Genomic DNA, 27,962 nt, shown 5'->3' with positions numbered 1-27,962 from the left:
GCGAAACTGGAAGGGCCGGGAACAGGTCGAGCCGCGGCGGAGGCGGCCCGGGTATTTATAGACGCGGGGAGATTCCCTCGGCGCCCCAGCCCGCCGGGCAAGAGTGGGCGGGGCCTCTCCCGGGACGACCCCACCCGCCCGCAGTCTCCGCCCCCGGCCACCGCCCGCTCCCCACGTGGCCGCCGGCGGGCGGGGCTGGGCGGTGCCTTTTCTTCCTCCCGCGCGCCCAGCGGAGCCGGAGCCCGAGCTGTGCGGAGCCCCGCTGTGGGCCGGCAGTCCGCGGCTCCTCACCCGGCGCGGACCGAGCGCTGGCCTAATACACCCGCCCAACGCCGCCGTCCCCTCCCGGTAAGTCCGCGCCCTCTGGGCCGGCCAGGAGCCGTGGGGAAACTGAGTCCGGGCCATGGGGGCGCTTGGGGTCGGGGAGTGGGGTTGAGGGAGCGGTGTGTGCGCCCGGGGTGGCGCCCCGCAGCCCAGCGCGCAGGGCGGCGGGATGCCGGCTCCCGAGCGGGGACCCCGCGGCACCCCGGCCCCGCCGGCGCGCGCCCCTCTCCGGACTGCCGGCCCCGGCGCGGAGACGCCGCCCGAGCGCGCGCTGCCCTCGAGTGGTGGGCCGAGGGTCGGCCGGGCCTCCGCCCTCCCTGCCCGGTGCCGGCAGAATTTACCCGCCTCGCGGCTACTACATCCTGACTATGAATCAGCCACAGTTGGGGAAATAAACTTCAACTTCGCGTGGCACCACAAGGCATGCGGCGGCCTGCGGCTCCGCCTGGGCTGCTGGGTCTGTAGCCGCCTGGATGCAGGTGGGCGCACACGGGGCCCTGGCACCCCCATAGGCAGGCCTTGGGCGAGCGATGCCCCGTCACTGCTCTGGGTTCCTCCAGAACGGGGCCGGGAGTCTGGCCCGTGCCCCTCCGGTTCCACTCCTGGCCCCCTTTCCTGGGGAGGACCCCGGGAGTGACCATAGCCTCAGGAGGGAATCCGTGCTCCCACCAACCCTGGCTGCTCCTGCGGAGACACGACGGGAGACTTGTGTGCCTTCTCCTGAGCCTCTGTGACCCAGGGCCCCAGGCTGCACGGTGGCCGGCCTCAGCTGCGACCGCAGCTTTAGTGCCCCACCCCCGCTGGACGCACATACCAGGAGTTCAGGGCACCTAAGGTGGCCATGACCCTGTCCCAGCTGGGAATCAGGAACAAGGCCAGAGGTCAGGCACGCCCATGAAGGAGCTGGAGTTGGGAAGTCCCCTCCCCAGCAGCCCCGCCCCCTTCTCCCTCGGGGGCAGAGTGGGAACCGACCGGGACTCTGGCCTTCTCTGGGCCTCAGTCTCCCCACCTGAAGGGTGGGGACAGTTGCTCAGAAGTGAATCTTCTCTGTCGCCCAGCATGAAGGAGTTGGGGACCCAGAACAAAGCCCCACACCCCGTCCCGGCGCTTCCGAGGGTGGCGGGCTTTGGGTAGCGCACGCTGCAGCCCTCTTGTAGCAGCTGTGGATGGGCGTTTGGTTCCAGGTCTGGAGTCTGAGACTTCACACCGTACCCACTCCTCTCCAGGCCGACATCAACCTTCCGCTCGGAGCCAGGTTGGTGTGGTAGGCCCGTCCCGACCACTGCCCAGGCCCAGCCTCCCGTCTCTTCCACAGGAGTTCCCGGCCCCCAGCTCGGGACAGGCGGGCAGGCGGAGGGGGCGCTGCCGGGAGGGGGGGGGGCGTGAACCCGGGTGACCGGGTGGGGCTGCCCCTCCCGTGACCCATCCAAGCCGCAAGTCCGTTGAGGCTCCGCTCCTTGGCAGCAAAGAGTTAACCGTCAGGTGGGGGCCCCCGCTTTGTGGAGGTGCTGACAGGCTGTCGGCGCTAATTGCACACACCTCACATTTGGGGCCTGGAAGCTACACCCTGAATAGATTCCGTTTGCCTTTCATCCAAGCGCAAAGTTGTTTTCCGGGTGGGGAAAGTTAGTGGTTTGTGGGGCTGCAGGAGGGATGGATGGTAACTGGATGATGATGGGGTGCCGCCCCGGGAGCAGGTGTGACCAGCTGGCCTGGCCTGGACCCTGGCGGGGGTGCTTTCCCTGAGGTGAGCTCGAGCCCCTGGCTTTTGAGGGCACCCAGAGGAGGAACCCAGAGGCAAAGTCCCCCCACGGTCTGAGGGTCTGTGGGCTGAAGGAATGAAGGAGAGGAGGACCGAGTGAACTAGCCTGCCGCGTTCCCACCGTGATCTCTGACCCTCACGCCGTCCCGGGGTCAGGGTGGGTCCTGGGGTTCTTGTCTGTTTCACGGGGAAGAGGAGACTGAGACAAGGGGTGGTTCGGGGACAGAACCAGCGCTGCCCTCCCGGCAAGAGACGTCCGTGAAGCCCGTACCGTGCGCGTCAGCGCTCACGCTCTGCTCACCGCTGCGGTGGCCAGAGCGTGGCGGCCGCACGCTGGGCACGCGGGAGGTGCTGCCCACGGCCCGGGGGAGAACTGGCTGGTCCCCGGGGAGCACTTGGAGGCCAGGGCTGCCCTCCTGCTTCTCATTGCCGCCGCAGTTCCCACGGGAGGAGCAAGCACGTGGATGCAGCAGCCCCTGGGTTGCAGGCCTGATGCCCTAGGAGTTAGGAGAGCTTTGTCCCGGCCGAGCAGCGCCCCCTGCCCCAGGCCCCCAGTGCGGGGAGGGGGTGCCGGCCCACCCTCGGGGCACCCCCCTGTGTGAGTGCAGAGCAGAGCAGCCAACGCAGACAGACAGCTGCCCTGGAGCCCGGGAGCCGCCGGATCAGGGCGGTGGACCCTCCCGGCAGCGGCCGGGGGCGGAAGGGGGTGGAAGCAGTCGCAGGTGGGTGACTGACGAAAAGGCTCTCCCTGAGCTGTCTGAAACAGGGGGGCGGGGGCCAAGGCCGCTTTCTACTTCCGCCTGCCGTCCTGCCCCGTCGCAGCCCCCTCCCCCGCGGCAGCTTTCCCAGCTGCACCTCCTCCGTGCCCTGGGCAGGGCCCCTGCTCACAGGCTGCCAGAGCGCCCTCCGCGCCCCCCATTCCGTGAGCCGGGCCCAGTGGGGAGGGGGACAGAGGGCAGACTTGAGGACCACCGGCTCCCACGAGGTTGTGCCTGGGCCCACCCGATCGGGAAGGGGTGCAAGGCCAGCGCTGCTGGAGGCCCGGCGGGCCGGGGCCAGTGAGTGAAGCCCTCCGTGGGTGGGAGGCGCGCGCCTGGGGAGGTGGAGGCTGCTTCTGCCTCCTGTTTTGCAGGCGGTGCCGCCGAGGCCTAGCACCGAAGGGGAGCGCTGCGGCTGGAGGGTGCGGCGGGTCAGGGGCGAGGGGTGGGGCCGGGCGGCCCACCCTGGCCGCGTCACAGCCCTGGGCCGTGGTTTCCCTGCGTTCCCCCCGAGACCCCGCTCGGCTGTGTGAGCAGAGGCCGGCCCCAGCCAGACAGCGCCGGTTCCCCCGCTCCACACGCGCACACACGGTCCCAGCTGGTGGGGCAGGGCCTTCTCCGTCCCCGAGCTTGACCCTGGTCCTCGCCAAGTGCTGGTGGGTGTGGGCGTGGGTGCCAGCGCGGGCCCTGCCCAGCTGGGTGAGAGGGCCTCTGTCTCCCCGTCCGGCCTGGTCCCGGTCCTCTGGGGCCCTGGGATGTGGCCTCGGTGTGCAGTCTGCCTCTCCCGCCATCCACGTCCCCGAGCCCGTGTCCCCATTTCTGCTCCAAGTATGTACAGCTCGGCACTGCCGCCTGCGCACCGCGGCCGGGAAACAGACATCTGCTCTTCACCCAGCCCCAGGGCGGGGAGGGGGTGCTGCCCGTCCCCCTTCCCGGCCTGGCTCCGCCGCCCCACGTGCACGGGCGCGAGTGGCCTGAGAGCGCCAGCCCCGCGTGCCCAGATCGGATGCTGCCCATTCTGGGGACGTCCGTGGCCCCTGCCTGGTGTTTCCAGGCTATCAACCCAGGGGCTGGGCCAGGCCGTGCAGGTGGAGGCAGAGCGGTCGGGGCTGCCTGGGGAAGGCGGCAGAGTGACGGGAGGGACGGCGGGGACAGAGGCCCAGGGGTGGCACCTGGGAGGTCACCTCTGAGAGGAGGAGGGGAGCCGCCTGGGAAGGGCCTTACCGGCCAGGCAGGCCCGGTGCCTGTGCAGATGGCACCGGCCCAGCCAACCCACGGTCCGTGGACAACATTCTGGCCATTTTGCGGATGAGGAAACCAAGTCCAGGCTGGGCCGGGCCCCTCGGGGCCTGGCAGGGAACAGTGCACAGCATCTGTGCCCGGTGCTCAGGGCCCCACGAGCCCGGCAGGGCCGGCTCTCGGGGTGGGTGGCCCAGGGACACCGAGCGGGGGCTGGGGAAGAGGCGAGCTCCGTTCCAGCTCAGTGTCGGCCTCGGCAGCCTGGCCGAGGCGACGTCACGCGCACTGGACTGGTAGGCAGCGGGGCGCGGCACTTCCTGGCGGTTACGGGCCCACTTTGCAGATGGCATCCGCGGGTCCGTCAGCAGACGGGTGGGGAGGCGGCACCAGCGTGCGCATCCCTGTGTGAGGACGGAACCCAGGGCCCGGCAGGTCCTGTGTGTTGCCCAAGGGACACGGCCGGTCAGCAGCAGAGCCTGGTCTCGGCCAGAACTTGAGCTGCCCCCAGGCCCTGGCGGCCGCCCTTGGCGGTGCCAGGCTGCGGTGCCAGGCTGTGCAGGCTGGGCCCCTCCCCGCCACCGTCAGCTGCTTTGTTCTCCCTACTCTAGGCAGGACAGGCTGGGGTGGGCGGGGCCCCCCGGGGCAGGCAGTGGCTGGCCTTCGTGTCCCACCCCAATTCCCTGGGGCCTGAAGCTGGCCTACCCCTTCCCTTCCCCGACACCGAGGGTCCTCCTCCCTGCTGGGAGAGGCCTTTCCTGAGGGCAGCAGGGGGCGGGGGGCGGGGGGGGACACGGGGCTTCCTGGAGGAGGCTGCTCTGAGCTACGTCTGGTCCTGGGGGAGAGAACCCACGCAGAGGGGATGCTGGTGGCGGGCCTGAGGTCTGCATGCGGCCCAGCAGAGCCCTACAGGTGGAAGCTCTGGCCAGATGCCACCTTGCCACCCGTGGGGCCACCAAGTTCCTTGCCCTCGCTCACTCCCTAACAGCGGGTCTGCACACGTTACTTCCCTGAAGTGTTCGTGGTCAGAGCTGACTCAGCTCCAGAAGGCGGCAGTGGCCTCTGTCACTGTTGGCCCCTGAGCCGGTCTCCTCCCTCCCGACCTGGGATCCCCCAGAACCTGGACCAGAGCCCTGAGACTGGCAGAGGTAGCCGGGCCCTCTGGGAGCTCCCCGTTGGCTCTGCTTGTGTGCAGCTGGGGAGGCCGAGGCCCAGAGACCAGGTGACAGTGGGAGGCGAGGACAGACCCGGTCCCTGTAAGCCTGCAGGGCAGGTGGCAGTGAAAGCCTGGCTTCCTGGTGCGGGTACCTCTACCCTTCCTGTCCTCTCCCTGCACCCGAGCTGGCTCATCCCCAGGGAATAGGGCTCCCAGATCACCCCCAGCCCCTTCCCAGAAGCCCAGACACCCACAGCGCCCAGTTCAGGGCTGCATTGCGGGGACCCTCCTCCCAGTGAGCCCAGGGTAGGGCGGCACCACCCACCCCCTCCGGCTGGCGTTTCCTGTCCACCCGAGTCGGTTCCCTGCACCAGGGCGCTCTCCGTGTGGCTCCCATCAGCTTCTACTCCTAACGAGGGGGGTCTGAGCAGGCTGTGTCGGTCGTGACTCCAACCTGCTCCAGATCCTTGGGCACAGTGGGTCGCCCGGGCCCCCGGCCCTCCTCCACGAACTAACCGTACAGAAGACCCAGCTCCCAGGTCCGCCCCTCCACCCCTGGGGACCTGAGCTGGGGCTGGACCTGCTCTGAGCCCAGCTCCCTCTGCGAGATGCTTGCTGGTCTCCTGTCATTTTGCTTGCTCTGTGCCTTTATAATTATGGAAATGAGCATATTCACCGTGGATGCATAATCTCTATGTGTTTGGCACGTGTCTTGTGCGACACGTCGCATCTCACATGGTTGGGATCCCGCGCGGTGCGCCTGGCATCCTCGTTGTCACCTCTGGGTTTTAATCTGGTGCTGCCGCGAATGTCCTGGCACCCACCCACCTCCCAGCGGGCCCCTCCGTCCCGCTGCTGGGTGCAGTGAGGGCTCCGGAGGCAGGGGCCTCACACCCCATCCTGGAGACGGCAGGAGGGCTCCTTGGACGGGAGACAGGCCAGGGAACCACGAGAACCCCGCGCACTCCACGCCCTGGGACGGGCAGGCGATGGGTGGACACTCAGTTCCTTCCCCGAGGCCCGCTGTGCACAGGACCCCCACCTGGGGTGAGCCCACAGGAGGTGACGCACAGTTGAGCTGAGGCACCGTGAGGGCTCGGGGCCTGGTGAAGATGACACACAGGAGCCAAGATTCTGGAAAGGAGGGGTAACAGGGTCACAGCAGGGCAACCTCAGATCCCCCTCCTACCCAGCAGGGCCCGGGCTGCCCCTGAGCTCCAGGAGCTGCCAGGAATGTAATCCAAGAGTTGCCAGGCAGTGGAAAAATTTGGGTTCTTGTCGGAGCTAAAAATACAGTGTGGCAGCCCCTGCCTCCCAGTTCCGGAACCCCCCTCCTGCCGTTTTACGCCCACCCCGGGGGAAGACAGCTAACTCTTTGCACCCGCCCCCGCCCTCGCTGGCTCTGGGCCCAGAAGCACCCCAGCCCCTTTGCTGATGCTGGCAGGGCTACCCCAGAGCTGTCTCCCCAGCCTCAGGCGCCTTCCTTAGCCCTGGCCCCAGAGCCCCTCCTCCTGCCCTCGCAGGGATTAAGGAATAGAAGGCCTCACCCACCTCCACAGGGTGCCAGGTGCTTAGCCGCGAGTCTGGGCTTCCCCACCCTACCGCACTGCTCAAAGCCCGACGGACCCGTGCAGGGCCTCCCAGCAGCCGCGCCCGGGACACAGCTCGGTGCCCAGTACCTGCCTGGACTGGCTCGCCCTCTCTGGCTCGGTTTCTCCGTCTGCAGGGGCTGGTCTGGGAGGTCTGGGAGGCCAGCTTTGACCCTGCCCCCGCCGTACGCACGCACTCAGTTTGATGAGTGCTAAGCAGGGGCCGTGGCTTCCCGAGATTGCACCGCTGCCCAGGCACGAAGGTGCCCAGGTGGAGGCGCCAGCGTCACCGTGTCAGGCTGGCCAGGTGCAGGAGGAGAGCCAGATGGGTGTCTGAGGAAGTGGCACCTGTGTGGGCTGCGCGAGTGCCCGTGAGCAGGACACCCAGATCGGTGCGCTGAGCCTAGGACAGCTCAGAGGGAGACCCTACCTTCTGGAGTCCCCGTCCGAAGGGGACGGCATGACCCGGTCCAAGTGGAAACTCCACGTTAATGGAGGAAAACAGGGGAACGTTAAAGATCCACGGGCAACGTCCCACTAATGTCAGAGCCTCGGGGTCTCCCTCTGCAAAGGGTCGCCGCCCCTGTAGTTTTGGTGCAGGGTGGGGCGGACTGCTTGGAGGACAGATGGGGGTGCTGCAGCGCCCCCACCCTTCAGTTGCCAAGGGATGGGGCTGGCCTGAGCCACTTGAACTTGGACCCCTGGGAGCCCCAGGTGGCCGTGCTCTTCTTAAGCCTGCCCTGCTAGCTGCAAAAAAAGGTCTGCCATTGCAAATTCCTGGGCAGGCCCTGCCCTGGGCAGGCTGGCCACGCCGCTCATCTGGGGGGGGGGGGGCCTGCAGAACTGGGAACACATTCCTGAGCTTGGCGCCCCGCCCCGCCCCGCGGAGACCAAGCTGGGTCGGTCCCCGCGGCCCCCCACCGGGCCTGGCTGGCGTCTGGACTGGCCCCACGGTGGGCCGGGGCCGAGCAGGGCCCGAGGGCAGAGAGGCAGGCGTCCTCGGACAGGATGACGAGCTGGGAGCGCCCTGCGCGCTCGCTCCGCCCACTGGGTCCAGCTTCTGCACGGAAACCCGGGGCAGCCCTCGGAGACACTTCACAGGTGGAGAACAGAGGGCCAGAGTAACTTCCCTGGGCGCACAGCCGGTGAGCCCAGGATGCAGGCGCAGACTTCCACCACGCTCCCTCCCACGCGGCATCCCAGGTGTCGTCAGGAAGGGCCGTCCCCACAGCCTGGGTTCCTCCGGTGTCCCTTTGGAAGTGCTCCGCCACCGCCCAGACGGGAACAGGCGAAGGCTGTTTGTTCCGAGCTGCTGCAGCCAGGGAGTCGTTTGCTGGCTGGTTACTACAGACGTAGAATGTTACGTACACAGACACCCGTCTGTGTACATGTTCTATGATGTATGTTAATATGTTAAGATATTTTCTGCATACAGAAAGCTTCTTTACAGGACAAGGGGGGCCTCGGTCGTGATGGGGGCCTCGGTCGTGATGGGGGCTGCGGGACTGGGAAGCTGGACGGCCCGTAAGACGCGGGGCGTCCACGGGGTGGCTGGGGCACCTCCGGTTTTCCCCAGGTGGTCCTCAGTTGGAAGCGAGGATAAAGGCGGTGGAAGCCATGGGTTACTGATCAAGTCCTGGCTGTGAGGGGATGTCACAGGGCAGTTGTAGAGCTTCCTGGGCTGTCGCGAGAGATGGAGGTCTGACTTCCTGCAGGCCTGGCGCGGACGGGGCAGGCTGCTTCCTGGGCTGCTTCCTGTGATGGCGGCCGGGTGTCCCGGGCTGGTGGCTGCAGCTGTGGCCCAGAGTTCCGTGTTTATGTATGGTCTGGTCGTGGTCCATTTATGTATTCAGTCTTTATCCTGAAAAGTAGTTGGAACATTTCTAGGAAGATGCCCTTAGCCCAGGGCCGATGATGTCGGGCGGCCTGGTGGGCACCACAGAGGGAGAAAAGCCCCCCACCTAAGCCTCCGGGCCCCCAGCTGACGCCCCGCGCTCACTGGGCCGCGGCCCGCCGAGTCCCGCGCACCGTCGCCGCCCCACGCGGCGCCCGGGGCAGAGCGCGGTGCCAGGGCACATGGCACAGGCTCCTTCGCGGGCAGGCAGAGGGCAGGGCCGGTCCCCTGCTGCGCTTCCCCTCCCGCAGACCCGGGGCTCCCGTGTGGGGGGCCTTTCAGGACAGTACGCTGCTGGGCCCGGGAATTGGGTGTGTACTGGGAGGACAGGGCAGCACCGGGAAGGGTGGTTCTGGTGACGTGGGCTGCCTCTGCATCCAGGGACCGCTGGGGCTCTTGGCTGGCGAGGACACTTGGAGGCCAGAGTGCTGGCCTGGGAGAGTTCGCGCTCCGTCCGCTCAGCCTGTGCCAAGCAGCCAGGGGCTCGGGCCAGTGGAGGCGGGGCGGGAAGGGCGGGGCGGTGCTGGGCCCTCCTTAAGCAGCAGCACCCACGGCGGGTGGCAGTGCGTGCGGAGGTCCGTCTGCCGTGGCCTCCTCCCTTCCACTGAGAGGCTGCCTGGGAGGGATCAGGGCCACGGCTGGTACCGGGCCGTTCAGGGGTCAGCAGCAATGAGAAGAAGCCAGGAGAGTGGGGGGGGCGGGCGGTGGCAGGGCCCAGAACGGATGGGCCGAGGCAGCCGGAAGGTCCTGCGGATCTGGGTGAGCGCCTGGGGGTCTGAGGCGGCCGGGCCTGGGAGGGTGCAGGCACGGGGAGGCTCCGGGTTCTCCCCGCGGCCTGGCCCAGCACGGGACCCACGCCATGGGGGCCCTGGGGGAGGGCTGGGGAGCACCGCACAGGCCCCTCGGGATGCTGCCAGCAGCCCGACGCTGGTGCAAGTGAGGGAGCAGGCTCGGCCGGGGTCTGCTGGGAGCTTCAGAGCTGGGGGCACTTGCAGGTCAGCCCTCTCTCCCCGCAGCCAGGCTGCTTCCCGGAAGGACGCCCTGGGTCCCACGGGGCAGGTGGAGCATGAAGCGGGGGGGGGGGGGGGGTGCTCTGTGCTCCGGGCAGGCGGGGGCCAGGGCGGTGGCTCCGGAGGCTCCAGGGACGATGCCCAAGCCCCTCACCCAGGCGGAGGGGGAGCAGGACCTCCGAGAGAGACAGCAGCAGCACTGGGGACCGCGAGCCCCGCTGGGCACAGGCACCTGGGCTCTTGGCCCCATTCAGCCTGTCTCCCGTGACCTCAGGGGGCCCCACGGGTCTCCCCTCTAAATTGCCAGGGCCAGCAGCCCGTAGGGTAACGCTGCACTGGACATCCAGCATCTCGAGGGCCCCAGACCACCCTCCGGGGTCCAACCTCAGCTCTGCCATTGCCATCTCTGGGGCCGTGGGCACGTGATCTGTTTTCCCTGGGTGCTGCCTCCATGTCCCCTCCTGTGAGGTGGGGGCGTACTGTGCCCGCCTGCCGGGTGGCCGGGGGGGGCGGCAGTGCTGGCGCCAGGCCCTGGGCGTGAGGCACAGGGGTGTTGCCGTGCCCTGCCCCTGAGGCCTCCCTCCGTGCTGCCCTTCTCACACGCTAAGTAGAAGACCCGCGCCATACGTGGTCGCGGAAGAGCCTGGACTGCCACTGACCTCTGGGGCCCAGCCCCAGGGTCTGTGGTTGGGGACAGCGTCACAGCCCAGGGCCCCAGGGAGGGGGCTCGGTGGGTGCGGTGATGACACAGAGGCACAGCCCGCCTGTCCTGCTGTTCCGTTTTGGAAAGGGCACGTCTGGGGGTCCTTCTGGGCTGGGCCACCCCCTCGGCCTCCGGGGGATGTTCTCTGGGCAGCGATCATACCTCCTGCGGCTGCGTCCAGGTCGGTCTCCGAGAGCCACAGGCCCGGGGGACCCTGGTCCTCCACGGCACACAGACGGACAGAGTGAGGCCCACAGAAACCAGGCCTGGCAGGGCTGCTCCCCACAGGGCCCTGGTCTTGCCCAGAATTGGGTGGGCGGGGGACATGACCCTCGCGTCAGCCCCCCTCCCCAGCCACATTCCCAATGCCGTGGGTAGGCTAGAAATGACCAGGGTCTGGAATTGTCCCCGCCCACCCTATTGGCCCCATCTGATTCTGTCCACTGGGCAGGGAAGCACCCTGGGGGCCATATAAGGGAGCTCCGGAGACACCATGTTTGCTGCCTGATCACCGCCGGGTCAGTGGTGTTCTTGCCCGTGTAGCCTTCTGGGGTCTGGTGCCTTCGGTGAGGACAGAGGTGCTGCCTCCTCAGTTGCCGTGGTGATGCAGACAGGGCTGGGTGTAAGCAGAGCCGGGCGCAGGGGAAGCCCGCGGGCAGCGGCAGCCCTGGTGGGACGAGGCTTTGACAGTAGTGTGTCCCCCGGGCAGGCCTGGGCATCAGCAAGCAACGCGGTGAGCCCCCCGTGGGCAGGTGGAGGCTCGGCGCGGGGGACGTCGCCTCCACTCATCAGCCAGGGGCCAAGATGGGCCGTGGCTCCCCTCCGGGCCCGGGGCCGGGCTCCGGGCTGACACCCCTCTCTGGCCCCGCAGTTCAGCAAGATGTCGGTGAAGGAGGGCGCGCAGCGCAAGTGGGCGGCGCTGAAGGAGAAGCTGGGGCCTCAGGACTCGGACCCCACGGAGGCCAACCTGGAGAGCGCCGAGCCCGAGCTGTGCATCCGGCTCCTGCAGATGCCCTCCGTGGTCAACTACTCGGGGCTGCGCAAGCGGCTGGAGAGCAGCGACGGAGGCTGGATGGTGCAGTTCCTGGAGCAGAGCGGCCTGGACCTCCTGCTCGAGGCCCTGGCGCGCCTGTCGGGCCGCGGCGTGGCCCGCATCGCCGACGCCCTGCTGCAGCTCACCTGCGTCAGTTGCGTGCGCGCCGTCATGAACTCCCGGGAGGGCATCCAGTACATCCTCAGCAACCAGGCCTACGTGCGCCAGCTCTCCCAGGGTGAGGCTCCGGGCTGGGGAAGGCGGCGGGAGGGCTGGGGCACAGGAAGAGCGAGCTTGGCCCCCAGCAGCCAGGGAGGACTTCCTGGAGGAGGAACCAGTTTCCCACCTTCCCAAGTCTGAAGCCTCCAGGTCACCTTGGAGCCGTGAACTTCTACCACCTGCACCTAGATTCCCGCTCTGTTCTGTGACTTTGCCCTGCTTTTCCACCTAGTCCTGTGCCAGTTTGGGTCCTGCCCCCTCCCCAGTCTCTGGCCTCTGGACCCCCGTCCACACCATGGCAGCTGGAGTCACCTGGGTCAGAAACACATGTCCACCTGAGGGGCCCGCTTCCGCTCCGCCTGCCTCCGGGTTCCTCGGCCTTAGCCAGGCCTCAGCCCTTCAGGTCCGCGGCCCTCGCCAGTGGCCTCGTCCTCCACCTGCACCCCCACTCAGGCTGCCGTGCCCTCGTGTGCCTGCCAAGTCCGGCCCGCCCTTCAGGTTCCGGCTCATTGTCGCCTCTCTTGGGAAGCCTCCCCAGACTGCAGCCAGACTTAGTCCCCAACCCTTGGGAGGGACCGCGAGCAGCCCTGGTGGACAGCGCTCACTGTGTGCTCTTTGCCTGCCAGGCTGTGCCGCTTTCACTGATGCTGGGGCTCCGGGGCGGGCAGGGCCCGTGGGGGTGAGCGAACCAGAGACCACCCGGCCCAGGCCCAGCTGTCGCCACCTGTGGAGTCCTCTGTGCCTTAGTCTCAGCAGGGCCGGCCGAGAGACACCCCCAAAACTTCCCCAGCTCCGGGAACGCAACGGGAGGCAGGGGTACCCGGGGACGAGGAGGCATCGCAGGCTGTGTCTGCCGGGAACACTAAGTTTGGAGAAAACACAGGCTCAGCCCTGGGAGGGCTGCCGATGTGGGCCTTGGGCCCGGAGCCCGCGGGGACCAGACCCCGGGTGCCTGGGGCCCTGCCTGCCCCGCACCCCTCCCCGTGGTCCCGGGGACGGTCAGCGCATCTGGAGAGGCCAGCGCCTGATGTGGGCAGTGGGCTGACACAGAGCGCTCCCTGGCCTCTGCCAGCCGGGCACTTGGCAGCTAAAGTGTGGGAGCCCAGGACGGGCGGTGGGCACAGGTGGGGGAAGGGCGGGGCTGGGAGGAGAAGGAGGAGCCCTGGCGGGGGGTTGGTGGGCCCCTCTGAGAGGCCCCCTGCCCTCGGCAGCTTTGGACACATCCAACGTGATGGTCAAGAAGCAGGTGCTGGAGCTGCTCGCGGCCCTGTGCGTCTACTCGCCCGAGGGCCACACCCTGACCCTGGACGCCCTGGACCATTACAAGGTGAGCAGTGGGTGGCTGGCGCCTGGGTGGGGCCTGGGGGCGCACTGACCCCCGCCCCCCCGCAGACGGTGTGCAGCCAGCAGTACCGCTTCAGCGTCCTCGTGAACGAGCTCTCGGACAGTGACAACGTGCCCTACGTGGCCACCCTACTCAGCGTGGTCAACGCCATCATCCTGGGCCCCGAGGACGTCCGTGCCCGCGCCCAGCTGCGCAGCGAGTTCATCGGTAACCCTGCCCGGACCTCCGCCACTGGGGCCCTGGCCACCCGGCCCGCGCTGCCCCCTTCTGGGGAGACGCGCCAGGCCCTCCACTCGAGGGCCCCGGAGGCCGGCTCTGCGTGGGCCCGGGCAGCCTCCTGCCCCCACCTGCTCCCTTTGGTGGACCGAGGGCCTCGGGACCCCTGGACGTCGGCCCTGGAGGGCTCTCCGTGCAAGGCTGCCGGGCAGTGGAGGGAGGCGGGTCCTCTGACGTCCAGTTCCAGCCCTGCTGGCTGTGCCAGTGACCGTTTACTGGGGACCACTGTGCGTCCAGCGCGGCCTCCCCCGAGAGCCCCGTCCCCGGCGTCCCGCGGGAACGGGCCGGGTGCTTTGGGTGGTAGGAGTGAGCCCGGGGAAAGGGTGGAGAGGAAGGTGTCGGAGACGCGGCCGACCCGGGGGTGGGCTGCCCGAGTAGCAGCCTCTGAGGCTCACCGCACCTGTCCGTTCCCAGGGCTGCAGCTGCTGGACGTCCTGATGCGGCTGCGGTGAGTCCCCACCCTGTTCCCAGAGCCAGGCCCCCCTTCCCCCTGGGTCCCGAGCAGCGCCTCCAGGTGGCCAGGGAGGGGGCTTCCTGGAGTAGCCCCGGCAGGCCCACGCCTCCCGGGGCCAGGTCCCAGGGAGAACCCAGCTGGCCGTCCCTGTCCAGCGCTGCTAGACAGGCCATTAAGCAGTATTTCCCGCCCAGGGGCTCGGGAGCTGCCCCGAGAAACTTGAGTTAGCAGGTACGGTGCAGGACACCCCGTTAAACTGGATCGTAGATAGACCACAGAGCGCTTTTGCAGTATAAGTACGTCCCGCGTATTGCACGGATGTACTTGTGCTAAACACCGTTCAGTGTTTATCTAAACTTCAGATTTAAATGGATACCTAGAATCCCCTGTAGCTGAGAACCCCGTCCCAGGCCTTATCGGGACCACTCTCCAGGGTGGGGCCTCCACCCCCAGGAAGTGGGCACGGGGCGACCCCAGGAGCAGGAGCCCCAGCTGGTGCGACCGGTGCCGCGCTGGCCTCCGGCAGGGGTCTGCTGGGCGCCGAGGCTGCGGCTCGTTGCCCGGGCGGAGGACAGGCCCGTGCTGGGCTCAGTGAACGCGCAGCCCCCCGCTCAGGCCGGAGCCCTGCGCCTGCTCGCGGAGGCCGGGTGGAGCCCTCAGGGGCAGACTTGGTGCTGCCCTCCCTGCTGTGCCCCCTGCAGCGCGGCCCCTCCGTCTGTCCCTGTGAGCGTGAGAACTCGCGCTTCCCGTCCCGAGGGGCACAGAGCTGACCGGAGAGGCAGGCCCGACAGGCCACGCTGCCCCCGCTACGGCGGCCACCTGCCGGCCTCAGGCCCCGCTCAGGGCGGTCTGCGCACTTGTCCGGGGCCGGGGGAGCTGGGGGAGCGGCCCGCTGAACCTGCCCGTCCCCCTCCCGCCCCCCCGCCTCAGAGACCTGGAGGACGAAGACCTGCTGATCCAGCTGGAGGCCTTCCGGGAGGCCAAGGCCGAGGACGAGGAGGAGCTGCTGCGGGTTTTTGGGGGCATTGACATCAACAGCCACCAAGAGGTCTTCTCCTCCCTCTTCCACAAGGTGGGCCGGGGCAGGGGCAGCCCCTCCTGGGACTGTCGGCGGGGAGGGGCCGGTGGGCTCAGGGCTCGGAAGTGGCCTCCTGTCCTGCCCTGCTGGGGCCGGGTGGAGCCACACCGGGGCTGGAGAGAGGCAGAGGCCGGAGCCCGCTGCCTGGGGCCGGGTCTGGGCTGTCCCCGGCCAGAGCCAGGGCCACAGGACCCAGGAGGACGGGACCCACAGGAGCCGACCAGCCACCGCGAGGGGTACTGAGGGGACTTCGGGAGCAGCGAGAGTCAGGGGGCTGGGTTCTGGTCCAGCTCAGCCCCTCCCTTCACCGAACCCCGCAGCTCTCAGCCAGGGGCCAGTGTCCCCAGGGGCATCCGGAAACATCTGGCGACGTCTGGGGTTGTCGCAGCTGAGCAGGGGTGCTACTGGCTTCGAGTGGGTGGAGACCGGGGACGCTGCTGGACCTCCCACAGTGCACGGCCACCCCCACACGGTGACCTGACCCCGGGTGTCACCGGCGTGCCCGTCAGGGAGCCCTGACTCAGGCGCGTCGCCAGGGCCCCCGTGGGGTGCAGAGGGGCGACGGGGCGGGCGCTCCCGGGGGGGCGGTGGCTGTGACCCCCACTCCTCGCCCGCCCCGCCCAGGTGAGCTGCTCCCCGGCGTCTGCCCACCTGCTGTCCGTGCTGCAGGGCCTCCTGCATCTGGAGCCCACCCTCCGCTCCGGCCGGCTGCTCTGGGAGGCCCTGGAGAGCCTGGTGAACCGGGCCGTGCTCCTGGCCACTGACAGTGAGTGGGTGGGTGGGCGGGGGCGGGGGCGAGGGCCCCGTGCCCTTAGCCCCCACCCACGGCCCCCTCCCTGACCCCAACCTGGTGGGCAGACACCGGGTTCTTAGCCTGTGGGGGAGGGGGCCAGCCTCGGTCCTTAACCCGCCCCTGCCCGAGGGAGGGGACCGCACCTTTCCGGATGCCCCCTACCCTGACCTGGATGTCCCCACCCTAGCCCAGGAGTGCACCCTGGAAGAGATGGTCGAGCGGCTCCTGTCCATCAAGGGGCGGCCCCGCCCGCACTACCTGGACAAGGCCCACAAGGGCATCCAGGTCAACCTCGGCCAGAGTCCAAGGGGCAGCTCCCCACAAAACACCGGTGCCCCGACGGTGGGTGTCGGGGGCCAGCAGCCAGCGGCAGCCCTCGCCGGCCTGCACGTTGCCAGCGTCCAGGGCGACAGGCAGCCCGCGGCCCCGGAGCAGCTGGAGCCCGCCCCGCCCCCAGCTGCCCCCCCACTCCCTGGCACAGCAACCCGGCCTCCGCCCCCCCCGCCTCCTCCACCCCCGCCCCTGCCAAGCCTGGGGGCTGAGTTCCCCTCACCCCCACCTCCCCCACTGCCAGGCCCTAGTGGGACCATACCCCTCCCGCCTCCACTCCCAGGGCTGGGGTGCCTGCCCCCGCCCCCACCCCTGCCGGGTACCTCCGCGCCACCTGCTGCAGGGGGCGCGGAGGAGATCACCGTGGGCCACAGGCTGGGCTCCGCCTGGGTCCCCAGCCACCGGCGAGTGCACCCCCCAACCCTGCGCATGAAGAAGCTGAACTGGCAGAAGCTGCCGTCCAGCGTGGCCCGCGGTGAGTCCAAGCCCCCAGGTGGCTTCCCTCTGAGGGCAGCCGGGGCAGGAACAGGTCAGGGGTCACCGCCGAGGCCCCTCTCCTCCCGCAGCTGCAGGCCAGTGTGTGTCTCTGATGCCGCCCAGGGGCTGAGGGTGCCGAGGGCTCAGAGAAGGTCAAGGCCAAGGCTGGCTAGAGGCCAGGTCACCTGCCAGCCTGGACGCAGGCCCCCTGTGCAGCCACACCCACATACGTGGCATGACGTCAGCTGGAGGGCTTCCTTTGCCAGGCATTTATTAAGTGCCTGCTGTATGCTTGCCTTGGGCTGGGCCCCAGGCAGGGCATCCCTGCCAGCCCTCCGAGGCCTGGGCCACCTGCCCCCCAGACTCCCAGGGTAAATGTGAGCCTGACTGGCGGCCCCTTTGCCCGCAGAGCGCAGCTCCATGTGGGCGTCGCTGAGCAGCCCAGACGTGGTGGAGGTGGTGGAGCCTGACTTCTCCAGCATCGAGCGGCTCTTCTCCTTCCCCGTGGCCAAGCCCAAGGAACAAGCAGTGGCCCCAGCCAGGAAGGAGCCCAAGGAGGTAGGGGACGGGGCCAGGGCTTAGACAGGGCTCCGTGGCCGCCCTCCAGGTACTGATGGGTCACGGATGTTTTCCAGATCACTTTTCTGGACTCCAAGAAGAGCCTGAACCTCAACATCTTCCTGAAGCAGTTTAAATGGTGAGCTGCTAGGATCTGAGAGCAGCTGGTGTTGCAGAGCCGGCCCCTCCCGCCAAGCCCGAGTCAGACTCCCAGGCCCCGCCCGACCAGGCCCCGCATCTTCGGCTCAGCAGTGCCCTCTGCAGGCCACCCGGGAAGTTCACATCCCATCCCCGGGGCTAGAGACGGCGGGGGTAACAGCCACAGAGGACCCCAGCTGAGGGCTCTGGACACCACCAGTCCAGACTCCCTGGGGAAAATGAGACCCAGAGAGTGGTGGGGACCCCTTAAGCCACAGACAGGCGGTGGCCAAGCCAGGCCGAGGACCTGGCCCAGCCTCCCAGCCCTTGAGTCCTTCCCTGCAGCAGGTGTCCTGCCCGGGAGCTCACTGGGTACCGCTGAGCCATCCCGCCTGTGTCCTGAGCAGCCCCCTGGAAGGAGGAGGAAGAGGGTGCTCTGGCAGATGGGAAGTGTTCTATTCAGCCGCCAGCCTCATTACTACTGTGTGACCCCGGGCAGGTGGCTTGCCTTCTCTGTGCCCCACGGCCCTGACCCCTGCGAGCTCCTAGGTGTGGGAAGCAACCTGGGTATGACCAGCAGAGGTGTCGTGGGCCAAGGGCCGTCCCAGGCTGGCAGGGTCCCGAGGCGGCCAAGCGGGGTGCCTCGTGTGACCACCCCCGTCCTCTCGCTCCTCCAGCTCCAACGAGGAGGTCACCGCTATGATCCGGGCTGGGGACACCACCAAGTTTGACGTGGAAGTCCTCAAGCAGCTCCGCAAGCTCCTTCCCGAGAAGCACGAGGTGAGTGGGCCCAAGAGGTGTGCGTCGGGGGGGCCCGAGGGGCCTGCAGCTCCACCCTGCGCCGTGCCCGGTGAGCGGGCCCCTCAGCGAGCCGCCGCAGGCCTCCTGGGTGAGCACGCGTGGGCCTCCTGTTGCAGATCGAAAACCTGCGCTCCTTCACAGAGGATCGGGCCAGGCTGGCCAGCGCTGACCAGTTCTACCTACTCCTGCTGGGTATCCCCTGGTGAGCTCGGCAGCCCCGGACCCGAGGCCCTGCCCGTTGGGAAGGGGAGGGGAGTTGAGGGCAGGAGCTGGGCCCAGACCCAGGGGAGAGAGCAGGGCTGTGCAGACCCGTCCCCAGGGTTCCATGAAGAGCAGTACAGATACCGCCGGTGCTACCCCCAGCCCTGGGGCCCTTCGACGGGACCCCGTGGGCCGGGGCCTTCCTCCAGGTCAGCGACGGCAGTGGGCAGGGCTGTGTGGCCTCCAGCAGGCCGGCCCAGGCCCCCCTCTGTGACCCCCGGGAAGGCCCCTGCTCCAGGACGGAGGGGTGCCCCACGGGGAGCGGCTGCCCTCATCTTCGGCAGCCAGGGGCCTGTCCAGAGCGCCCTCCCCGGGCCCACCCCAGTCCTGCTGAATCCCACCTGGGGCCTGGCCCGGGAAGGTGCGTGCTGAACAGGGCCAGGCCGTGGGACCGGCCCCCACCAGCTCTGTGCCAAGAGGACCCCGCGGGCCCAGGGCAGATGGGTGGAGGCCCCCGGGCCCTGAGCTCCTGCTCTGCCGCCCCAGCTACCAGCTCCGGGTCGAGTGCATGCTGCTGTGTGAGGGCACGGCCGTTGTGCTGGACATGGTGCGGCCCAAGGCCCAGCTGCTGCTCGCTGCCTGCGAGGGTGAGTGGGGCACCTGGCTGGGGGCGGGCAGGCCCTGGAGGGCGCCCCTCGGGCCGCGGAGGCGCCTGGGGGTGCCGGGCTTCCCCTCCCTGTAGACCACCGCCCCCTCTTGAAGCCTGAGCCGTCACGCGTGCGCACGCCGACACACGTACACACACACACACACACACACACACTGCTTTCCCTGAGCGAGGAGTCCCCAGCCACCGGGCAGGGACACGGACGGGCCTGACCACCGAAGCGTGGCTCGGTTCCGCTGGGGTCGCACGCCGGATGGGGATGTCCCCTGTCGTCTTGGCCACGGGCTGAGAGCCAGGGTGGCTGCAGGTTCCAGAAGGTTCCCCTCAGTGTCCTCGCCCCCAGAACGGGCAGTGGTCACCTGCCCCCGGGGGCGTGAGGTTCAGTGAGCCTCCAGGCTTGCTTTTGGTCAGGGTTCCGCTGCCCTGTCCCCTCCCTCGTGCCCTGGAGCCTAGAGGGGAGGCAGTGAAGGGACGCCATCCTGCAGGCCTGCTCGCCAGCCACCGGCTGCCCGGCTTCTGCCTGCTGATCCTGAAAATCGGGAACTTCCTCAACTACGTGAGTGGGCAGCACACGGCCCGCCCTTGCTCCCCGATCCCCGCGCCGGGCCCGGCCTAGAGGCTCACTTCCCACCCTCGCAGGGCAGCCACACCGGGGACGCGGACGGCTTCAAGATGAGCACGCTGCTGAAACTCACGGAGACCAAGGCCCAGCAGAGCCGCGTCACTCTGCTGCACCACGTGCTGGAGGTGCCCGCGGGCCCGGGGGGCCTTCGGGGTGGCGCCCACGCCCCACTCTGCCCGCAGCCCCTCCGGGCTCCCGTTCGAGCCCCCGGTCTCCCCTTCACGCCGCTGCAGCCCCCGCAGTCCTCACCCAGTCCGGCTGGCCTCCGTCCCTCCCCAGACCCTAAGGGGAGCAAAAGTGGCAGAACCCGGCCAGGGCCGAGGGAAGGCCTTGGAGGCCCGGGGTGCCGGGGGCTTTCCGAGGGCCGTGAGCCACAGCGACCGAGGGTGGGGGCCGCAGGGTGGCCCCGGCGGGTCTCACCGGACACGTCGTGTTGCAGGAGGTGGAGGAGAGCCATCCGGACCTCCTGCAGCTGCCCCAGGACCTGGAGCTGCCCTCCCAGGCGGCAGGGTAGGTACCTCCCGCCCTGCCCCCCACTGCCCGCTACCCGGCCAGTGGGGCAGCTCGACTAGGCCGGGTCGCACGCTGCGGCACCACCCCGGGCCCCCAGGATCCGCTGCCTGATAGACACCCACTCGCACCCTGGGCGAGACCTCGTGTCCACCGTGGCCTGCGCCCGTGTGACCCAGAGGAAGAAACCGAGGCCTAGGATGTCGGGGAGTGACCTGGCTACGGTCAGGCCAGGGGCTGGTCTAACACGCCCTCTTTACGAGGTGAACCTTCAAGACGAGGCAGTGCCACCCCGTTGTACAAGGAGGGGAGCGGGGCCGGGTCCGTGGGGTCACATAGCCCAGGTGCAGCTCTGGGCGGGCAGCCCCGGCCATCCACCTCCAGGGTCCACGGTCCCAGCACAGGCTCTGCCCGGCACCGCGCCGCCGTGGAAGGTCCTCTGGTCCTGGGGCTGCTGAGCCTTGTGGAGGGTCAGGCGAGCAGGACAGGCTGACCCGTGGCGGTTACTGTCCTAACGCCACAGGCGCAGCGCCTTCTAGGGTGGGCACTTCGCCCCGACACAGCCCGTCTGAAAGCTCTGATGTGTTTCTGGCAGCCAATGGGCGTGTGGTCCGGGGTCCCACAATCCCAGTGGATGTACAATCCGGGGTCCCCACCGTCCCTGAGGGCGAGCGGTCCGGGGGTCCCCGTTGTCCCCGAGGCCGTGCGGTCCGGGGGTCCCCGCCGTCCCCGAGGCCGTGCGGTCCGGGGGTCCCCGCCGTCCCCGAGGCCGTGCGGTCCGGGGGTCCCCGCCGTCCCCGAGGCCGTGCGGTCCGGGGGTCCCCGCCGTACCCGAGGGCGAGCGGTCCGGGGGTCCCCGCCGTCCCTGAGGCCGTGCGGTCCGGGGGTCCCCGCCGTCCCTGAGGCCGTGCGGTCCGGGGGTCCCCGCCGTCCCTGAGGGTGAGCGGTCCGGGGGTCCCCGCCGTCCCTGAGGCCGTGCGGTCCGGGGGTCCCCGCCGTCCCTGAGGGCAAGCAGTCCGGGGGTCCCCGCCGTCCCTGAGGCCGTGCGGTCCGGGGGTCCCCGCCGTCCCTGAGACCGTGCGGTCCGGGGGTCCCCGCCATCCCTGAGGGTGAGCAGTCCGGGGGTCCCCGCCATCCCTGAGGGTGAGCAGTCCGGGGGTCCCCGCCATCCCCGAGGGTGAGCAGTCTGGGGTCCTCCGCTGTCCCAGCAAGCCTGGACACCAGCTGTCACCTGACCTTACCGGCTCTCTGGCACCTTCAGGATAAACCTTGAGATCATCCACTCAGAGTGCAGCACTAACCTGAAGAAGCTTCTGGAGATGGAACGGAAGGTGTCTTTCTCCATCCCAGAGGTGCGGGAGCAGTACTCCCAACGCCTCCAGGCAAGTGCTGGGCGGGTGGGGCCCTGGGCAGGGGGCGGCTGCCCAGTGGTCTCTGGGGAGTCGGGCCCCTCCAGTGTTGGGGAGTCTGCTAGGCCTGGGGTCCGCAAGGTGGGCTGGCGAGTCGGGCGGGGGGCAGGTGACGGTGGGGAGGAGAGAGCCGGAGTGAGAGACACCCCCCGCACCGGAGGGCGGCCCCTGTTCCTGGTCCCTGATCGCGCGGCTGCAGCGCTCAGACCCTCGGTGCTGCTCAGAGACCACAGTGCCTGCAGGGCCTGTGCCGGCGGCGTCCTCCTGCGGCCATGGGCCCCGCCCCGCCCTGCCCCGCCCTCCCTGGAGCTCCAGCCTGGGCATCTCCCTATGACAGCACGCGGTGCCCTGCGTGGGCCCCCCCCAGGGCCATGACCCTGCCCCTGTGCCCCCAGGCCAGCATCACGGCCTCCCAGGAGGTGGAGGAGGTGTTCCAGGCCATCAAGCAGAAGCGGCTGGAGCTGGCCACCTACCTGTGTGAGGATGCCCAGCAACTGTCCCTGGAGGACACGCTCAGCACCATGAAGGCCTTCCGGGCCCTCTTCATCCGCGCCCTGAAGGTGCGCCCCCGCCGTCGCTGGGTAGGGCAGGCGGGGTGGGGGTGCTGGAGGGCCGGGTCACGGGCCGCATCTGTCCCGCAGGAGAACAAGGACCGGAAAGAGCAGGCGGCCAAGGCCGAGAGGAGAAAGCGGCAGCTGGCGGAGGAGGAGGAGGCCCGGAGGCTGCGGGGCGAGGATGGGGAGCCTGGTGAGGCCGGGCCTGGGGCAGCAGGGCCAGGCCGTGGGGTGCGGGGCACCGGCCCTGGGCTGTGGCCACGCCTCCTTCCTTGGAAGTCCTGCAGCACTACATCCCCTCCTCTGGGGTGATTCCCCGGGTGGGCTCCAGGGACCCTCTGAGCCGCGTCTCTGGGCTTCTCAGTCAGGAAGGGAGGCGGGAAGCAGGAGGAGGTGTGTGTCATCGACGCCTTGCTGGCTGACATCAGGAAGGGCTTCCAGCTGCGCAAGACGGCCCGTGGCCGAGGGGACACGGCTGCAGACCCCCCGAGGAACAAGGCACCTGGTGAGACCCTCCCCCACCTCCCCGTCACCATGTCACCACCCCCGTGCTATGCCATCCTTGCAGCCCAGCACCTCCCTCCGAGAAGCCCTCCTTGATTTCACAGGAGAGCCCGCTCCTCTCCCCCGCTGCTCTGAGATAAGGGCCAGCTCACCCCCGTGATGCTTTTGCATGTCTCTGCTCCAAGAGGGCTCCCCGACTGGTGTGACGGCCCTCCATCCAGCCCCCAGGCCGGCAGAAGAGTTGGGCCAATGGGCCCGCTTACAGATGCCCTGGGGCTCAGAGGGGCTCTGTGGTGGTGGAGGAGGCAGGCATGAGGCCCTGGGGTGGGACTCTCCACTCCTGGGGAGGCTGCCTTGGACTCCTTGGGGACTCTGGGGGCAGAGGTGACAGGTGCCGTCACCTCGGGGCCCAGCGTCCCCTGCTCTCCCCGTCTGTGGACAGACCGTGGACATCAAGGCCCGGGCCTGCCCTGTGGGAACCCACACTCGGCCACCAGGAAAAGCTTCCCGGGGAGGGGGCTTTGCAGGGTGGGTGGTATTGGACTTGGGCAGGTCCTGGGGATCGGGATCACTGAGGGGCCCCTGCCCTCCGCTGATGTGTACTCCATCCACAGCGGCCACCAGGGACCCCGTGGGAGGCACCAGCCTCCCCACGTCTGAGCCTGGTCTCGATGCTGCAGCGGCCAAGGAGCCCCGCGGCTGGGATCTCGCGGATGCCACCCTCAGCAGCCCCCAACCCACTGGAGACTCATCAGAGAAGGGTGGTCCTGGGTCCCTGGAGAGGCGTTCTTCCTGGTACATGGATGCCAGTGATTTCCTGGCCACCGAGGACCCCGTGGGCCCCCAGCCCTCTGCAGGGGCCTGGCCATTGGTGCTGGGAGACAGTCAGGCCCTGAAGCCCCTCAACTTCTCCAGTGACAAGCCCTCAAAGGCAACGGGTTTGAGCCAAGACACCAAGGAACCCACGGCCCCTCCGGGCGCCCGCCAGGCCGAGGCTGACACCACAAGCGAGGGCGCGGAGGACGCAGCTGCCCGCAGCCGCGGTGCTGGCCTCCCTGCTGCAGGCCGTGGCGGGGACGGGGACGAAGATGAGGAGCACACAGCCCCAGACTCCGCTCTGGACACCTCCCTGGACAGGTCCTTCTCCGAGGATGCCGTGACTGACTCATCAGGGTCCGGCACCCTCCCCAGGGCCCAGGGCCGGACGTCAAAGGGCACAGGCAAACGAAGGAAGAAGCGCCCCTCCTCCAGGAGCCAGGAAGGTAACTTGGGCCCCCCTCCCTCCTCGTACCCCGAGCAGGGGTACCGGGTGGGCAGTCGGCAGGGCTCGGGGCATTGGCGTGTGGTTGGAGCTCATTTGTCACACGCCAGGGCCCTGGAGCTCTCCCTGCGGCCGGCCGCTGCCACCCCTTCCCCGCGAGCGTGGGCGATTCCCGGGGCATCTCCGTGTCCTGCCGGAGAGGAGGTGGCAGCGCCTCTGCACCGGGAGGGGCAGCCTTGGGGGGCACCTCCCAGCCACCACTTCTCTAACCCGCTGACCCTGCCTTACGTGGGCCGTCTCCAGCAGGGTGCGGCGGGGGGCCTGGGGTGCGGCTGTGTTTCGGCTCAGCGTCCGTGCGGCCCGGGCCCTGGCTCTGAGTTCAGGGTCGCTTGTGAGGGGCGAGCTGTTGAGCACGTTTCTTTTATTTGGAAGCAGAGGTTGCCCTTGACCCTGACGGTAACAAAACAAAAAGACTCTGTGTGATCCAGTAAAGGTACGTACCAGCCTGGCACTCAGCACTAATGGCGGCGGCAGAGGCAGGGCCCGCGCCCGGCCCTCCTGGACACTCACCCAGCCCCCCCAGCCCTCCAGCCAGCGTCCCCCGGGCCGCGAGGCTGGGACCCTCCTGGTGCCCGGCTTCCCCTCCCTCTCGGAGAAGGGCGGGAGCCACGCCTCGCCTAGCTGGGGGAGGTGTGGCCTCGGAGCCGCCGCCGGGCCGACGGGGCGGACGGGGCCAGCCGGGGAGCCCTCGGGGAGCAGGGCTCCAGGGCCCGGAGGGCGGGGACGGTGTGGCCCTCGGCCCGGCTGGGCAGGCTGAGGTCGCCCTGCCAGAGCCTCGTGCTAACTCCCGGCCCCCAGGCTTCGCTTGCCCCGAGTCTGTCCGCAGGGCACCCGGCCCTCCTCTGGCCCTGGCTCCAGCCACACGCATCCCCAGGGAGGCTGTGAGGGACAGGATGTACCCTGGAGGCCGCTGCCGGGGACACGCAGGCCCCCGGCCCCCCTGGGGACACATAGGCGTCCTCTCCCTGGAGGCAGTGGGTGGGTCTGGGGGCACCTCCTGGGATCCCCGCGAGGGGGTGGGACAGTCAGGGTCTTTGACGAGGCTCACAGCTGCGACCAGAGTGATGGGCCTGGGTCCCCACGGCATCCCGGCCCGTGCTGTGGGCCGCGAGCTGGTGCAGGGCCCCGGAGCCCCGCCCGGGTGGGAGCTCTGTGGGGGACGCCCTCTTCCTCACACACCTCCTGCCCGATGTGCCCGGGGCTTGGACAGGGCACGGAGGTGAGTTCGGGCCGGTGCCAGAGCCCAGGGTAGGGGTGCGGTCCAGTGCAGCCGTGACCTAGTTCTCCTCACTGCCGGGCTCAGCCTTCACCCTGCGCCCCAGGACTTTGCCCCCCGGGCGGTTCCGAGCTGGGCTCTCTGCTTTCACGAGGGCACCCGCCTGTCCCTCGGGGCCGGGATTTGTCCTTGCAGCCCCAGCTGCTGGCCCTAGGTGTGGGGGACATTGGAGTGTGCAGTCTGTGGGTTCGGGGACAGCAACCACGTGTGGCCACTGGTGAAAGACCGCTCTGCCCAGTGCAGGATCTGCGGTCTCCAAGTTCCCCCCCACCCCACCCCCGGCCAGGCCTGGGGCTCCCAGTCTGCAGGCTCGTGGGCCCTGTCATCCCAGTATTAGGACGGGAGGAAGAACCCCCACCCTCCTTGTCTCCCTAACTTCTCATTCGGAGAAGAACTTCAACTCGACAGAAGATTTGCAAGGAGGTCCCGATGAACGCCACCTCCCCTTTACCCTGAAGTTACAAAAGTGTGGAAAACCTAGGAGAATTGCTGCCACCTGCTGCATCGCTCCCCCCAGCCCCCGCAGCTTTACGGGCCGACTTGAGAGTTGCTTAGAGCCATCAGGATACCTTGTGCTGGGGTTTGTCCCCGGGGCCCCCAGGTTAGGGCCCCTCTCCCGCACACCCAGACGCCGAGCTGTGTTTACCCGCAGCCCCGGCCGGGGTGACCCCTGGTCCCAGTCTACCTGTGGTAGTCGTTGGCTCTGCTTTTCTGGAAACAAAGTCCTGCCCAGGACCACACGTCCAGCCCCTTTTGTCTTGCATAACACCGAAGACACGAAGTCACTTTGGAGGTGTCCTGTTTGTCCCCCACCTGGGTCCAGGTTGTGTTTAGGGCAGGAATCCTACACCCATGACCTGAGTCCTCCCCCAGAGCATCGCGGGAGGGGCTCAGGGGCCCGTGTGTCCCCAGGGCAGTGTCCCAGTTTGCACCAGCATTTCTGTTCTGTCGTGCCTTCCGCAAACTTCTCTTTTGCCGCCTTTCGATCGTGCAAGTGTCAAGCGTGGGCGGGTCTGTTCCATCCTCTGCCGCGATGCTCCCCCGTGGCTGCGGGAAGAGCGGGGGGCGTGGCGTCAGGTCGCCGGCGCTGGCTCCCCTGGTCCTTTCCTGGGTGCAGCCCGGCCCCACGCCCTCTGCCTGCCCGGCCCGGCCCGGGCCCGCCTGACTGCTCCTCCTGGGCCTGCCGTGGGGCCGGCGCTGGAGCCACGGTGGGAGGTGACTCTGCTCCTGCCTCACTTGCTTTCCTGGTCCATCTCTTTCGAGCTCTGGTCCCCAAGCGCCACGCCGCCGCCTGACTCCGGGGTGCCGTGGGCGCAGGGCATCTGGGGGCAACAGCCAGGCGAGGGCCCCTGAACTAGAGAGCAGGGAGGGCCCTGGGTGGGCGCAGGGCCGGCAGGGTGGGGCCCGGTGCCCTGAGGACAGAGCCGCAGAAAGACGCGGCAGGACGCGCCCACGTGAGGGGCCGGTGGGGAAGTGACTGGGGCCTCCAGGGAGAGCCGGTGACAGTGGGGACCCGTGAGTATAGACGGAGTGAGACCTGGGGAGACCCCGCCCGTCTGGTGATGAAACGTGCTCTGCGAAACCCAGTCTGGACAGGAGGACGAGCCGTCTTGCCAGGGGTCAGCTGGCACCTGCTTCCTGTGTGAGCCTCGCTGCTCCAGAGAAAGGGCCTGCGGTCAGAGTGGACCTGGGGACGCGTGGTGCAGCCCACTGGGCAGGGGTCGCGGGGGGGCAGCAGGAGCCAGGGGACCTGCCGCTGCGCACAGCAAGGCTGCTCCTGACCGAGTTCTTCCCCCTCCCTCCCCGCAGGCCTCAGGCCCCGGCCCAGAACCAAGTGAGAGAGGACCCACAGCAGGACCGCCGGACGTGCTGCCGAGCGGGGCCCCTCCGGGGCCAGGCTGGGACCAGCCCCCGGGAAACCAAAACTCTGTGCCTTACCCAGCCAGTGCCGCGGTCTCCCGGAGCCCTGGCAGGGGCTGACGGCTGCGACCCCAACGGGCGCTGGGGCCCGGCCCGCCTAGCACCTTCCTGGCCTGCCTGAATGCCCCCAGCCCCTCGCGGTATGCTTTCCAAACGCCGATGCCCAGCCCTGACCCCACACCGCATGCACCACGGCGCCTACCTGCAGCCTGCAGGGGGCAGGGTCAGGTGGCTGCGGGCCCGGGCACCACTGAGCTTGTGACCCGGCACCCAGCTGCTTCTGGGGACAGGCCCTCACAGACCCCCTCTCCCTGAAGCTGCAGTTAGCCGGTGGGTGGGGGGGGGGGCGGCTGGAGCCCCGGCGCCACAGCTCATCCCCCCAGCCCACTCAGTTGGTCTGAAGCAGTCGTGTTTAGCTGAAATGGGATTGTTCATGCGTTTCCACAGTTCTGTGGTGGCCCAGTTGGGGATAGGTAGGTGGGTGAGAGGACCCCAGGGCCTTTGGGTAGAGGCAGCCTGTCTGACAGTGCCTGGGAGGGCCAGCGTTCCTCTACTCAGAATGGAGGGGACCCCATGGAGTTGACACCCGTCCGAGCATCTCCAGCCCTGAGGTGGGGAGGGGTCTGCCCTTGCGGCCACAGCCAGGACCTGGTCCCCTCTTCGACAACACAGCCCGCCCTGCGAGCTGCTGCTGCCACCTCCAGACCCGGCTGGGCTGAGGGGAGGCCGGGATCCAGGCCTAGGGGACCAGACGGATCTAGCCAGGGGGGCTGCCCCCTCTCGTCTCTGACCCCGTGGGCCCCCTGCCTGCACTGCGCCCTCGCCCACCCCCCCATCCCCCCCACCCCCCTGCTGTGCGCTGCTGAGACTGGAGGAACTTTGGCCAATAAAGAGCAAAGCTTGCCCAGCACGTGACTACGTCGTATTTAGAAGCCGTGGGTGAATGTGGTTTGATCACAATGGCTGTGATTATGTGGGTGGGTGGATGGATGGATGATGGACAGACGGGTGGATGGAGGAAGGGAAGGACAGACAGGTGGGGGG

General features: G+C 68.8%; 1 protein-coding gene across 8 annotated transcripts; it reads left to right on the top strand.

Moving 5' to 3' along the window:
- Nucleotides 1-44: 44 nt before the first annotated feature.
- On the top strand, nucleotides 45-27,828 carry INF2 (inverted formin 2). 8 transcript variants are annotated; one of them, XM_067027644.1, is made up of 23 exons: nucleotides 45-348; nucleotides 11,304-11,703; nucleotides 12,896-13,011; nucleotides 13,077-13,236; nucleotides 13,720-13,753; nucleotides 14,690-14,831; nucleotides 15,462-15,603; nucleotides 15,818-16,435; nucleotides 16,847-16,995; nucleotides 17,073-17,134; nucleotides 17,811-17,913; nucleotides 18,051-18,136; nucleotides 18,682-18,782; nucleotides 19,288-19,358; nucleotides 19,442-19,549; nucleotides 19,864-19,934; nucleotides 21,196-21,316; nucleotides 21,739-21,903; nucleotides 21,985-22,090; nucleotides 22,262-22,402; nucleotides 23,016-23,663; nucleotides 24,098-24,155; nucleotides 26,808-27,828. In XM_067027644.1, exons 2-22 carry the CDS (start codon nucleotides 11,313-11,315, stop codon nucleotides 24,151-24,153), a joined length of 3,591 nt encoding a protein of 1,196 aa, XP_066883745.1. In that variant the 5' UTR covers nucleotides 45-348; nucleotides 11,304-11,312; the 3' UTR covers nucleotides 24,154-24,155; nucleotides 26,808-27,828. The 8 variants fall into 8 exon arrangements, with proteins under 8 accessions (XP_066883745.1, XP_066883742.1, XP_066883744.1 ...); XM_067027640.1 differs by lacking the exon at nucleotides 45-348 and adding an exon at nucleotides 1,561-1,579; XM_067027639.1 differs by lacking the exon at nucleotides 45-348 and adding an exon at nucleotides 2,025-2,071.
- Nucleotides 27,829-27,962: the final 134 nt, after the last annotated feature.

This window comes from Kogia breviceps, chromosome 3, assembly GCF_026419965.1.
Source record: "Kogia breviceps isolate mKogBre1 chromosome 3, mKogBre1 haplotype 1, whole genome shotgun sequence".
NCBI classification, from domain to species: domain Eukaryota; kingdom Metazoa; phylum Chordata; class Mammalia; order Artiodactyla; family Physeteridae; genus Kogia; species Kogia breviceps.
Note: the sequence above shows the minus strand (reverse complement) of the source record. Positions and strands in the feature narration are given on the sequence as shown.